At 43.9% G+C, this 12,737-nt stretch overlaps 1 protein-coding gene across 2 annotated transcripts in view; it reads right to left on the reverse strand.

Annotated features, from left to right (window-relative positions):
* The window catches only part of SETBP1 (SET binding protein 1), a 269,840-nt gene that overhangs the window by 133,972 nt on the left and 123,131 nt on the right, over positions 1-12,737 (reverse strand). For both annotated transcript variants that reach the window (XM_066568629.1, XM_066568628.1), the window contains one exon: positions 11,843-11,914. In XM_066568629.1, the coding sequence (XP_066424726.1) occupies positions 11,843-11,914 (72 nt within the window). The remainder of the gene's footprint in view (positions 1-11,842; positions 11,915-12,737) is intronic.

The following is a 12,737-nucleotide window of genomic DNA, read 5'->3' on the forward strand; positions in this document are numbered from 1 at the left end:
TGAACTCACTTGGTTGATTCTTTCACCAAGGACATAACCCATTTAGCGCTTTTCCAAGGAGGAGCGAGACCAGAGAGGCTCATTTGTCACATCTCCTCTCATTGTAAATCAAAAGCAGTGCCATGCTGGGAGACTCCCAAAGCCAAAGGGAGAAGACATTTGGAAGCATGGTTCCCAGAGATTTTGGGAGCTGCTTGACACCAGTTTTCCCATTTTTCTTGAAAAGAAAAGAACCCTTACTTCAAAATGATGCAGCATGTGATAGCAAAGAACAAGCCAGAGGGTTTGAAGGGACACAATGGCTCTTCAACAGCAAATGTGGTTGTACCAAGGTGTGGCTCCTCAAAGCCTGCAGTAAGGCCACCTGTAGTACAGCAAAACAATTTGGGAATGCCATGAGTTCCCAACTCAAAGCCCAGAAGGATGGCTTCAGGATTAAATCCCTGCCCCAGGACTTTCAGGATGCCCCCAGAAGCGCAGAGTTGAAGAATTGGAATTAATCAAGCAGGTGCTTCTCCTCCTGCCAAAAAATTGGCTAATTATGTGATCTACTGCCACAGTTAGATTTTGCAGGGACTTCCAGTTTTGCCCCATAACTTTGGGCCTCCCTGGTGGCTGCTGCTGCTGTTGCCAGACACCAACTCAGGACCTGGTGAGTCCTACAGAGAGAGCCTCAGCAGAAGACACTGAAGCCAAGCTACCCTAGAAGCAAATTTGAGACCAGAAGAAAACAAACAGGAAGCACAGAGGAGGTCAGCTGTTTGCTTCTCTATGCCAAACAGGGCTTAGAGAAAATCCCACTAGAAAGGGCTGACTGACAATGGCCAGTGACAAAAATGGAAGGAAAACACAGGCAGCCTCCTGTTATTTGCTTTATCTACCAAGTGGAATATTTTCCCCTCCAGTTACTGCTTCAGAATTCCTGACTCTGAAAAAGGCTCTGCAGACAAGCAGTCCAGCACCACAGGAAGCCAAAGGAGAGACGTCCTTTGTCTTCATCAAGATTTGGTGCAAGCCTTTGGTTCACATCTTGTGTGACACTGTCTACTCATGAGTAAATCCTCCAGTGGGAGATGCAATGTACTCCTGGGATTTAGAAAATCAAGGTCTGTTCTGCTCTGTGGCCACAACTGAATCACCTCACTCAGGTTTTTTTTTCTGTTTTCTGAAACAGGAGTAATGTTATGCCCTGCTTACTGAGACACTGAAATATATGTGTGAAAAGCATGGCTTCAAAACTAAGTATTGTCACTTAAAGCAAAATGAAGGTGTACAAAAACAAAACAAAACAAAACAAAACAAAAAAAAAAAAAAACAAAAAAAACCAAAAAAAACAAGGTAATGTGTGTGCCATTAAAATCCTGACACCAGATGCCAGAAGTGGGTTGAATTTGCTGAGGTACTCCTGCTGTTCCTTTTCAGCAGGCATAGGGAAATACCGCTTTGCAGATAAACATTGTAATGTGCTGAATGTCCAGAATTTAATGAAGTCCATTATAACAGATTAAAATGAAGCTTTCATTAGTTTATGAATGCCTTATTCATTTTCGTTTTGGGTTTGGTAGGTTTTTTTTTTTTTAAATTGAGAAAGAATGTTTTCCCTAAGCAAGCGCCAAGTAAGAGAGTAAACATCTTCTGCTCCTACACCTTCATCTCCTCCTCAGGGCTGTCACTCCTGCAAGGAAAAGGCTCTCATTACACCAGCCTTGCCCACAGCCCTGCTGCAAACCTCTCCCAGTGAGATGCACCCAACCCTAGCAACAGCTGGCCACAGCTGGCTGTGCCAATGGGCCCTGCAGAGCCTTTTTCCACTCCTGCCTGCCTCTGCAGGGTTTTTAACTCCCATCTTCACCTTTTATTGTCACACATACTTGGGACCAAGAACAATAATATATTTGCTTTATGGGTGCTCTGGCCATGACAGGGATTTTATGGACTGCCACAATATCATCTTCATAACTGTTACTGCCATAGTGCTGATTAAAAGGGTCACAATGGCGCGAGGGAATCTATAATGTCTTTATTTGTTCACAGGAAGGATACACCAGGAGTTCAAGTTTCTCTCTTAGCTTTGGACTCCTGGTGCTTTGATCCTGATCACCTTTGAGAATAAAAGGGGAATTTAGCTCTTAAATGTGGTTTTGTCACTGGTGTCTCAGTTAACACCATCCATAAAAGGATCATTTTCTTTGTTACACAGGACAAGGCTGAGACCACAGACTTGAAATAGGAGTAGAATGATAAAAACTGTATCTTTTTAGCTAAAAAGGGACAATCATCAACCATGTAAATAAATGAGTGACTATCAAGTTCTAGTAACACAGTCCATTCTGCTGCTCATTCATGAAGAGGCGCAAAGAAAAAATGTTTCAAGGCTTCAGAAAGATTTTTTTAACTTTTTTTGGTTGAACAATTACACATCCTGGTATATCAGCACTACAGACACCTGCTGACAGTATGATTGCAAAACAGGACATTCTTGAGGCTGCAAGAAAACAGGCACAAAAAAGAGAATCCTGTTATCAAGAAAAATATCTGAAGACTGTGGGTCTGAGTGTGTGTTTTTTTCTCTGACTTCTAAAAGCGTCACATCCTCAAATTCAAACAAGCAGATGGCTGCCAGAAACACTCTGAAACCAGCAAGCTGCTTGCCTTGGACACATTATTTTGGTATCCTGCCCCCTTGACTCTCTCATGGATTTTTTATTTAATTTGGTTTTGATCCAAGGCGATCAGAGAGGATTTTAAAGTCACCGATGACCTCTGAACTTCAACGATGGCATTTTGGGCCATTTTATCTTAAAGAAGAGATAAGGGAAGAAATGGCCATACACTCACCATCCAATGGGAGCAAAAAAATATAATAACATAACTTGTGGTTTCAGTCACAGCTGAAGTAAGCTGCTGAGGCTGTACAGAGAAGAAGTGATAGTAGTGGGGGGAGAAATGTTTTGAAAGCTTGCAATCATGACACCACCTCTTTTTGCTGGCACTACACAGCTACAGCTGATGACAATTTCAGCCCTGCCTCCATGTTCTTCCAAGGAAGCAACCCTAATTCGTACCTGCTCCTGGCTGAGTGTCTGAGTTTTAGTTTCTTGCCTCAGAAAGAGTGCAGAAATGTAATCTTTGATATGAAGTCAGGTCTCAGGAATTGCCAGTAGATAAAGAACCTTGCATTCATTTTCCCTGCAACTCTGACTGCTCCTCAATCCTGACCTTGATTGCTCCCAGTAAGAGATAATACAAATCTCATTCCTCATGTAGACTCCCCAAGATGTTGTCTTGAGCTTCATCTCACAGGTGCTAAATGGCTTTTCATGCAGGAGATAAGCTGAAGTTCTCTGATGAAGGATAAGGCTGATAAATTTGCTCCTTGTGAGCCAGGGGACGGTGTGGGTAAAGGTCACCCAGGAGGGAGAACTGAGCTGGTAGCACAGCGGGTCAGGATGACACTGAGCCATGATCAGGCCACCATCTCAGGGAGAGGAGCAAGGCATTGCAGAGGGTACAATTTCTTCTGATGCCCTCTTCCTAAGTTTTGTGAAAAGGAAGTTTTATTTTTTCCTCCCTTACCCTGTCAGGGCTTCTCATGGACTCCTTCCAGCCATCTGTGGCTCCTGCTTCTACACTTCCACCAACGTCTCCTGCACTTTTACCCAGCCATGGTGACATGGTGTGACCATTCCCTCTCAAATTTCCTACTTCACCCACTTATCCTGACCAAGATTATGCTTTGCTCATATCCGGGTTTCTTATTTCCCATCATTCTTATTGAAGGACAGGCACTTATTAAAAATGGGAGCATCATCTAATGCAGCTGCTGCTCAAACACGAGGGGCCAGAACTACAGCATTCCTTTATGAAGACATCAGTGACAACTAATTTTGGTGCCACATAGATAAAATACTGATTTAATTTATCTGGATCTAGTAAAATCTGAAAAGAGCTTATAAGAAATCATGCCTATACCTCAGTTAATGAAATTCTGGGCTGCTTCTGGGAAGGCTGACAATTGTAAAACCAGTCTGCCAAACTTTCATTCACAGCTTCATTGCAAAGTCATTACAGATATGAGAAAACCCGCCAAACTCACAGAGGTGTGGGTGAACACACATGTGAGAATGGGAAGCACCACTTTTTTTCTCTCCCAAGGCAACCTGGCAGCTTGGAGGGGACAGGAGAACAAGGAACAGATGCTCTTGGTGCTGCCAGCAATACTCAATGTTGCAGGACCTTTTTTGCCCCACCTGAGAACCTGAATCTGGAATCACCTCTGCAAGAGAACCATAGGAGCTTTCACTACTGATGTTGCTCTCAGTGCATGGACAGGGCTCAGGCCGGGCATCCATGGAATATCTCACCCTTCTCCAGGCACCACAGAATGGTCTGAGTGGAAAGGGACATAAAGATAATTTATTCCAGCCCCCCTGACACAGGCAGGGACATCTCCCACTAGACAAGGGTGCTCTAAGCCTTGTCCAACCTGAGAGCACTTCCAGGGGTGGGGCAGCCACAGCTTCTCTGGGACCCCTGTGCCAGGACCTCACCACCCTCAAAGCCAAGAATTCCTTCCCAATATCCCATCCATCCCTGCCCTCTGGAAGTGGAAGCCATTCCCTGTGTCCTGTCCCTCCAGATCCTTGTCCAAAGTCCCTCTCCAACCCTCATGGAGCCCCTTTAGGTGCTATAAAGGATTCTAAGATCCAGGACACTGATTTTTTTGGCCAGCCAGGCTGTCGGCCATGCCCTTAGAGATGGATACGAGGGTTGATGCAGGTTGTTTTCACCAGTGCTCTTTGCATCTGGTTTGCTGCACTGAGAAACCACAGAAGGCTGAAATAAATATATATGCACCCTGTCTGCTGGTCACGTGTGCCCTGTTCCCCCTGTGTTTATATTTGTGTTCGTTATGACACAGGGAATGAGGGTGAGCATCAAACATTATTCCCTGGGGAATAGCGATTTTCAAGCGGTTACTCTGCAGGTGTAGAAACGCAGGGTGCTGGCAAGGGACGCCTGCAAAATTTGATGCCTTGATTTCTGTTGTGTGGATCAATATTAATAGCAATATTATATTTCCAGAGCTGGCAGAACTATTGATTATTTGGCATGTAGCAGTTCATTTATACTTGAGAGCAAACTGGGACACTGAAACAACAAATGTGCAGCTGTTAACAAGCAACACAGGACATTGAGTTTCAGTGACACAACTGGGATATCACTTCCTTTGTCTAAAATGGAACATCTTTAACATGTCAAAGGTATAATTTACTTATCTGACTTACTGCCATACCTGGGGAAAATACTTTTTCCCTGTGAAACCAGCAGATTAAGGTCATGTTTCCAAATATGTGCCAAATACAATCAATAATTTCATCCCCACTGTGACCAAACACTTGAGGTATTCTTAAAGGGAAAATGTTTTGTTTTATATGTTTAAACAAGTATTAAATTAGATCACCTTGTGCATGAGAAGCTTTCAATGAAAGAAAAGATAATGAAGCATTATACTGTAGTTGCAGGAACTGAGCCAGAGTTATTTCTTTCCAATGAGGTTTTTAACTGAGAAAAAAATAGATACCCGTATCTATCATGTAAATATATTTTGATAGGATGAACTCAAAATAAAACTTTCTATATCAAACAAAGGGTTTACCTACATTTGAAAGACATAATGCCATACCCTTCCATGAGCTTCTTTATTATGTATAAGTCTATAATTGTATCCTAGGGACACATTTAACCATCAAACTGTTGAAAGCAAATTATACAGAACATCTATCTCATGGCTGAAACTTATTGAAAAAGGAATCTCCTCATGGTAGGGGAGAAAAAAATTTAAAATAATGGGTGACATTCCCTGTTGCAAGAAAGAGCACCTCAATAACTTAATAATCTTTTTATATGTGCTTCAAGAGGCTGGGGAGGTGACTAGTAAATATGCAGGAAATGTACTATACATTGCCTTTTGGGGGGTAATATAGCCTTTCCTCTGCTATCAGCATGTTAAACCCTGCAGGCTTAGCTGCCTTAGCAACTGCCTACAATTTGGGCAGGTCAGGATCAAGGGAGGCTGAATCAGCTTCTGCTGGTGGCTCCCCTCTCCCAGTGCTGACAAATGGAGTCTAGTCCAGTTTCTCAGTTGGGCCTGAGCCTCTCCAGCCAGCAGTAATTAAATGTGCCCAGAAATATCCCCAGGCGTGGAGGCCAACTGGCACAGAGAGGTTGGTACCTCTGCTCACAACCCTGTCTTAACTTTCCTAGGCCAGCAGCTAAATGCAAACAGCTCGCAGGGATGAACCCTGATCCATGCTTAAGGATGATTTAGGAGCTTGCTAGTTGGACCAAAAATGTACTGAGAACTGGTTTAGTACTTTGAGTATACCCAGTAACATTCCCGTGAATGTCCCCAGATACTGTTTAACTTGCTTAAGTTATTGTTATGACATATTTCTTTTCCAGATCAAGATTACTTCTTTCCAGCCAGAAAAAAGGAATTGTATGGCTGTAAATTTGGTTATGACAATAATCCTTCTGCTGGTTCATGAAATCACTCTTACTCAATAGGATGCGTGTTTACTGCTGTCTGCAATCTAAGAATCTTTGCAAGGAGCCAGATGTGGTGTGTTTTAAGTGAAAAAATTGTCATGAGTGGACAGATGAACTTCATAAACAAATCACTGTCCTCCTTATACCATTGCCCATCACTGACATCTGCCTGATAATTACATTTTCAAAGTTTGCTACTTTAAACTTCTTACCCTGAGAAAAGCATCCCAGCCCAAGTGCTTGCCATATGCTCTAACTGTGCTGCTCTAACTGTTGGTGTGCTGGTTTTGTCTGGGGCAGGGTTCATTTTCTTCCCAGGGGCTGTTACAGGTCTGTCTTTTGGGTTTGTGCTGAACACAGGGTGGATGTCACAGAGCTGGTTTTGTTATTGCTGAGCAGGGCTTGCACAGAGCCAAGGCCTTTTTGCTGCTTTTTGCACTGCCAGGCTGGGGAGGGGATGGGGGTGATTGAGAGTTTAGGAGGAGACACAGCCAGGACAGGTGACCCCAAAGGGATGTTCCAGACTGTGTGACATCATGCTCAGTGGGGGAAAGAGGAAGAAGGGGGAATGTTTGGAGTGATGGTGATTGTTTTCCCAAGCCACTGTTACATGTGGTGGGTTTGACTCTCTGGAGGTGACTGAACACCTGAACATGGAAAATTGTGAACTAATTCCCTTTTTTGTTCTGCTGGTGTGCAAGGCTTTTATTTTCCCTATTAAACTGTCTTTATCTCAACCCATGAGTTTTCCAGCTTTTACCCTTTCAGTTCTCTCCCTGATCCTGCTGGTGAATCTGAGTGAATGAGGAACTATGAGGGGCCTGTTGGGGTTAAACCATGACAACTCGGACACTGTCAGATGTCCCATAGCAACTTTTTGTCCTGATCTGCAAAAGGCAGAACAATTCTGTTTTCATGGACTTCTCTGAGCTACAAGAAGACGAATGCAAGCTCTTCTACTCTGAGGAGAATTGATTTTATCAAGCCAAGGCCATCTGGCAGAAGGCAGAGCAGGATTAATGCAATCCCAAACCAAGAGGGAAGATCTTGGTACTATGTCACTCAAACCTTGGCACCCTCCTACACCCCACAGGGAATCAAGGCAGAGCAGGGAGGCAGAGGAAATAGTTCATGCCTACCCTCTCTCCACCACACAAACCACAAAGCCTTCCCAGTGAAAAAGTTTCAAAGCTGCCATCACAAACTCTTATAGCAACATGTTCAGAGCAACACATGCCTTTGAATGGTTTGGCTCATGATGCTTCTAACAATCACCTGTGCAGCACCCTACTTAATCTCTGCAGACAGAGCTTGGGAGGGAGCTCCTTATCCTGTGGGCTGGCTGTATCTCAGCAGTGGCATTTTCTCCGTGGACAGAACCAAGGCTGCCACCCACCTTTTGCAGTTTTGCCTGTTTTTCCCAAGGAAAAGAAGGTTCAGACCTGTGTCAGGAGTTGGTGTCACCTCCCAGCTCCCCTTTGGACACCTTTGTGGCCCTGGAAGAAGCAGCTAAAAAGCACCATGTGGGCTCACAGCCTCGATGTTTCACAGTGGCTTCCTGACTGGGGAAGCAATAATGCCAGGAGGATGGCAGATTCCTTCATGCCAGCAGAATCTAATGCCTTGTGATCCTGTCATCTCGCACAAAAGGCAGGAGGAGTGGGAAGCCCAGCAGGCACCTGATTGAAAAGGCTGGGGGAGATGAGAGGAGACAGTGTCCTGCTGTGAGCTTCTCCCACCTCCACAACCTCCTTATTTTCAAGGAGTTTCCACTCCTCTGTGGTAGCTATTGTTCCCCACGCCTGGTGCATCATCATCCCTGCTACAATGATGGTTTGGGATTCTCACACTGCCAGCCCTTCTTCCTCCTGACACTGAAATGAGCATCTTGTTTGGCTTCAGGAGGAAAAAACAGTGTGCAACTTGGACACCCCTGTGCTAGCAATGTACAGGATGATGCTGCATAGCCCATAACCAGCATGGGCTGCCTGGGCACGGCCCAGAGGCATTCCACACCCAAGTGTCTGCCCCTTTTCCTTCCAAAAGTGACCACAGCACCTGGGTCAAGCTTTGGCACAACTGCTATTGATGCGCAGAGTCAGCAGTGAAAAAGGGATTATTTTGTATTTGATTTTTTTAAGGAGGCTGCAGATTCCTCTTGGCCATTAAGATGAAAAGGAGGCTAATTCAAAGCTGGAGCCAAGTTTGAGGAGTAATTCTGCACAGGCAGGTAAGAGAAAGTAAAAGTCATTCTTTGCTCTGGTTAGCCCTGTAAAATGAGAAATACTATCAAGGGCTGTGCATTTTTTGAAACCTACATTATTTCTTTTTTTCCTTGGGAGGGTTGAAATAGATTCAAGCACTACTGTTATTATCTCTAAAATGACAGAGACATTTTCATGTGAGTTTCCCTTCACAGTCTGATATCCATATTCACCATGTGCATTCCTTTGATTCGGCAACTGCAGCTCCCCTGTGGTCCAAGAGCAAATTTGGTGTTGCTCTTTCTGCCAAAATGTGGTTATTACAGATGGAAAAAAAATCACAAGGTCACCCACAGCCTTGATGGAAACAGGAGGGCAGGAGAATATTAGGAAGAAACTATTAGCTCTAATATCCAGCTGCATTTGGCAAACCTGAGCGTATTTGGATTGTCTGTGCCAGCATTTCACTCCCCTGCTTCCAAATGATTGCCCTGGCCCCAGTGATTAACCACCTGAATACACCCAAGAAGGATATTCACAGAAAAGATCCCATGATGAAAAGGCTATTCCTGGCCTTCTTTCCATCACATCATAATCTGTCCACTAATATGGCTTGAGATCTCAGCTGATCAAAAGGTCAAAAGATGCTACTGCTAAGTATCACTCTGTCTCTGCTCAGCCAAAGGCATTTTTACTCCATTCAACAGGCAGAGGAATGTAGTAGCAAAGCCTTCAAATCTGTTTGTATAATAGATGAAGTCTTTTTTTCATGGCATTATTCATCCTTCAGGGAATGACACCTGATAAATAAACCTCTAGTTCCCAGTGAATTTAAATAAAACAAAGGCAAATCATATCCCTGTGCACTGTAAATATGAAACTGCGCATAACAGAAGAATTCCCAATCTTCTGCCATCTCTTTGCTAAAAAAGCTGTAAAATGCTGACCATCCTCAGATTCTGCCAAAATCAAAGGAGCCTATATCTCTGAGCAAATTACAAAAAACATGGCAATAACAGAGGAAGGACTTAAAGATACATAACTCATTTAGTCTAATGGAATGGTAAAACTTGCACCTTTTTGTCTTCATGCTAGTAAAAACCAGAAAGGTAAGAAAGGGAGGTTAGCAGCACATCAATAGCAATAATGGAGTGAAAATAGGGGGAAATCTAATAAATGGGCCAACCTGTTTCCCAGGGAATAACACCAGGGGGGCTGGGATGAATAAAACACTGAACCACATCCTACTCAACACCATGACTTGGCCCAGCTGGTCACTGTTGCACTGGTGGCAACTGGTCCATGTGATGCCAGTCATTGCCTCCAGCAGCAACTGCAGCCACTTCTTTGGCCATCCTGCTCCCAATTCTCTCGGCACAGGCAGGAATCACTGCCCAGAACAGCAGGGACAGAGGGCACCACTGCCAAGAGCCACCTGCCACCTGAAGCCCGTGCCCAGCAGGTCTGCAGAGGCACTTCCTATGAGCAGCACCATTGGGAAACTGTTTTTGTGTTTCCAGCACACCTGAAGTGTTGTCACAAACAAATTAAACCCCTCAGCATTTCCCAGATTATCCGCCCACTCTCTGGTTTTCCAGAGCTCTAGACCAGGACCAACAGACAGTTTCTTTAACTGCACCTGGCAGTCGTTTTTCTCCTCTCCATGCTTTCAAAGCTGAGAGCCATCAAAGATTAGGAGAAAAAATCATGACTGTTTTTCCCTAAGAAGCAGAACTGGTAATAGGCTTCAGGAAAAATCCTTCTAAATGCAAGTGATAAGTTAGACTGTGTGAAGGCTGACAGGTCTGATTATAATTATCACTGCGAGGGGACTAGCACTAACCTCCCTTCTGGAAGGCAATGACAATTCCTGGAAGGGAACATGCAAGGAAATTATCATAAACAAAATCGTTGCAAGTAGAGTTGTCTTTCTCTTGGAAACTAAACAAGATCCACATTTGGGGGTGAAAAAAAAAAAAAAACACCAACAAAACAACCCAAGCCTTAAGAATTTATTAAAGTTAATCCTGATAGAAAAGGACACTTAATCATACATTTAAGTTTTTCTGACTTCAGAATGATGGGAGTAAAAGAATCAAGTGGGGCACATGAAGTGTAAGATGAAGTCATGCATGCAAGAGCTGTTTGGAAATTAAGAATAGATACTGAAAGTACACTTGGAGAACATACCATGTATTTAAACATGAACAAGGAGTCCCAGGGAGGATGTTCGCTCAGACTGGGATAAATATTCAAAACTAAGAAAAAAATCCAAGCCACCTTGCCCCAACCTTTCCCCCTTCCTCACATCCTAGCAAGAAGAAAGCCAAACAAAACCAATAAAAATGTCTTCAGATTGCTTCTATCCATATACATCCTTCCTTTGCATCTATAGGTTAAGTGAAATACAATGGCGTCAGCTTTCAGCAGGGTTGTGAGGCAGAGAGGATAGGGAGTATTCCCTCAAGATCATTCTGTCCTGACCTTTCTGCTTTCTTTGATGGCATTCCATTTTTCTTAGTCTGCATTTTTTTTTTGGCATTTTTTCACTCCATTTCCACTGAAACCTTGGAAACAGAGAAGCTTGGGCAATCTGGACTGAAAGTACCACAGCTTTTTCTTTCCAAAAACAGGGAAACAGATATTATCTTAATAGGGGCTGTGGCTGCATAGGAGATGAAGAGAAGAGCCTCAGAGTCAAAAGCAGTTCTAAGAGTTTCATTCTCATTATACCTCAATGGAGTGCAGCAAATAAATTGTGCAAGGAGACATATGGAAGCTCAGTACACAAATGGCCTATTTAAGGCTCTTACTTCCTAATTAGGTCCTGGTGTCAGGAGGTTGGTAACAATTATTCACACATAGATCATTTGGATATGATACAAACTGTTCTAAAACCCAAACCATCATAATGGCATGCATTAAAAGAAACCCAAATTAACGTTTTAGACTCATTTGCTTGGTGCTTGGACTATCAGTTTCTGTGATACACATAGCTAAATTTTGTGTCCAACATTGCAAAATTGTGTTTGGAAAGAGAAAAGGATAAAACAAAAATCACCACTGCCATATCCCCTTGTTCTTACCTTGTTCACAGATTTCGTCACTGGACTCTGCACAGGGAACCCACACTCTCTTCCCAAATTCTTCATCTGACTCTGTGGTGTTTCCCAAAGCAAAGAGAAAGAAAGAAAACCTTGATTGTAGGGGTGACTGTGTAGAAAATGGTCACAAACATCCAGAGTTTTGCTCTGCCCTTTTGATTTCCCCACACATTTCAGTATGACCACTACCACCACTTGCCAGTGGTGGGGTCCCCCCTCGGTCCTGCAGTGTTCTCTAAGGCCCCCCAAGCTTCCCCTCACCCCACTCAGATGTGTAAACTTCCCCTCCCAAGTGCTTCTTGTGAGCATGATGGCACGACAGAGCCACCACAGCCTTCCCCAGCAGCTGTGGGGCACACAATGAGCCCTGGGATCAGGGAGGGATGCCTTGGATTCCTCTGACAACCTTGGGAAGAGGGCAGGGAGGTGTCACAAGAAGCCAACCCGCCTGGTTTGTATAAGAGTTAAAGTAGGGAGCTCAAGCCAAGGATTACCACATTGCAAAACCATTTAAAACAGAGTAAGTGCTCGTGATTCTACAGCGTGACTACAGCAAACCTGCACTGCTCTGTGCTTTGGTACTTCTGGTATGAAAATGAGGTCTTCCTCTCCCCTTCCTCCCCTCCCTCCTCCTCTCCTCTTTGTCCACCTCTCCAGCCCTTCACACAAAAGTGAAATATTTCACAGTTTCACCTGTGGTGATGCAGATCAGACTGTTTGCTTTGCTTTTCTTTGCTTTTCACTGATTTTGCCAAAGGCATCCTTTTAAGCATCAGTCTGTGCAAAGATAATAGGTGACACAATTCTCTATAACTGGAATCAGCAAGAAATCAGCCATCTGCCACTCCAGGGGTCTGAGATTAACCCAGCCACTGGA

Source organism: Molothrus aeneus, chromosome Z (genome assembly GCF_037042795.1).
Source record: "Molothrus aeneus isolate 106 chromosome Z, BPBGC_Maene_1.0, whole genome shotgun sequence".
In the NCBI taxonomy this organism is placed as follows: Eukaryota; Metazoa; Chordata; class Aves; order Passeriformes; family Icteridae; genus Molothrus; species Molothrus aeneus.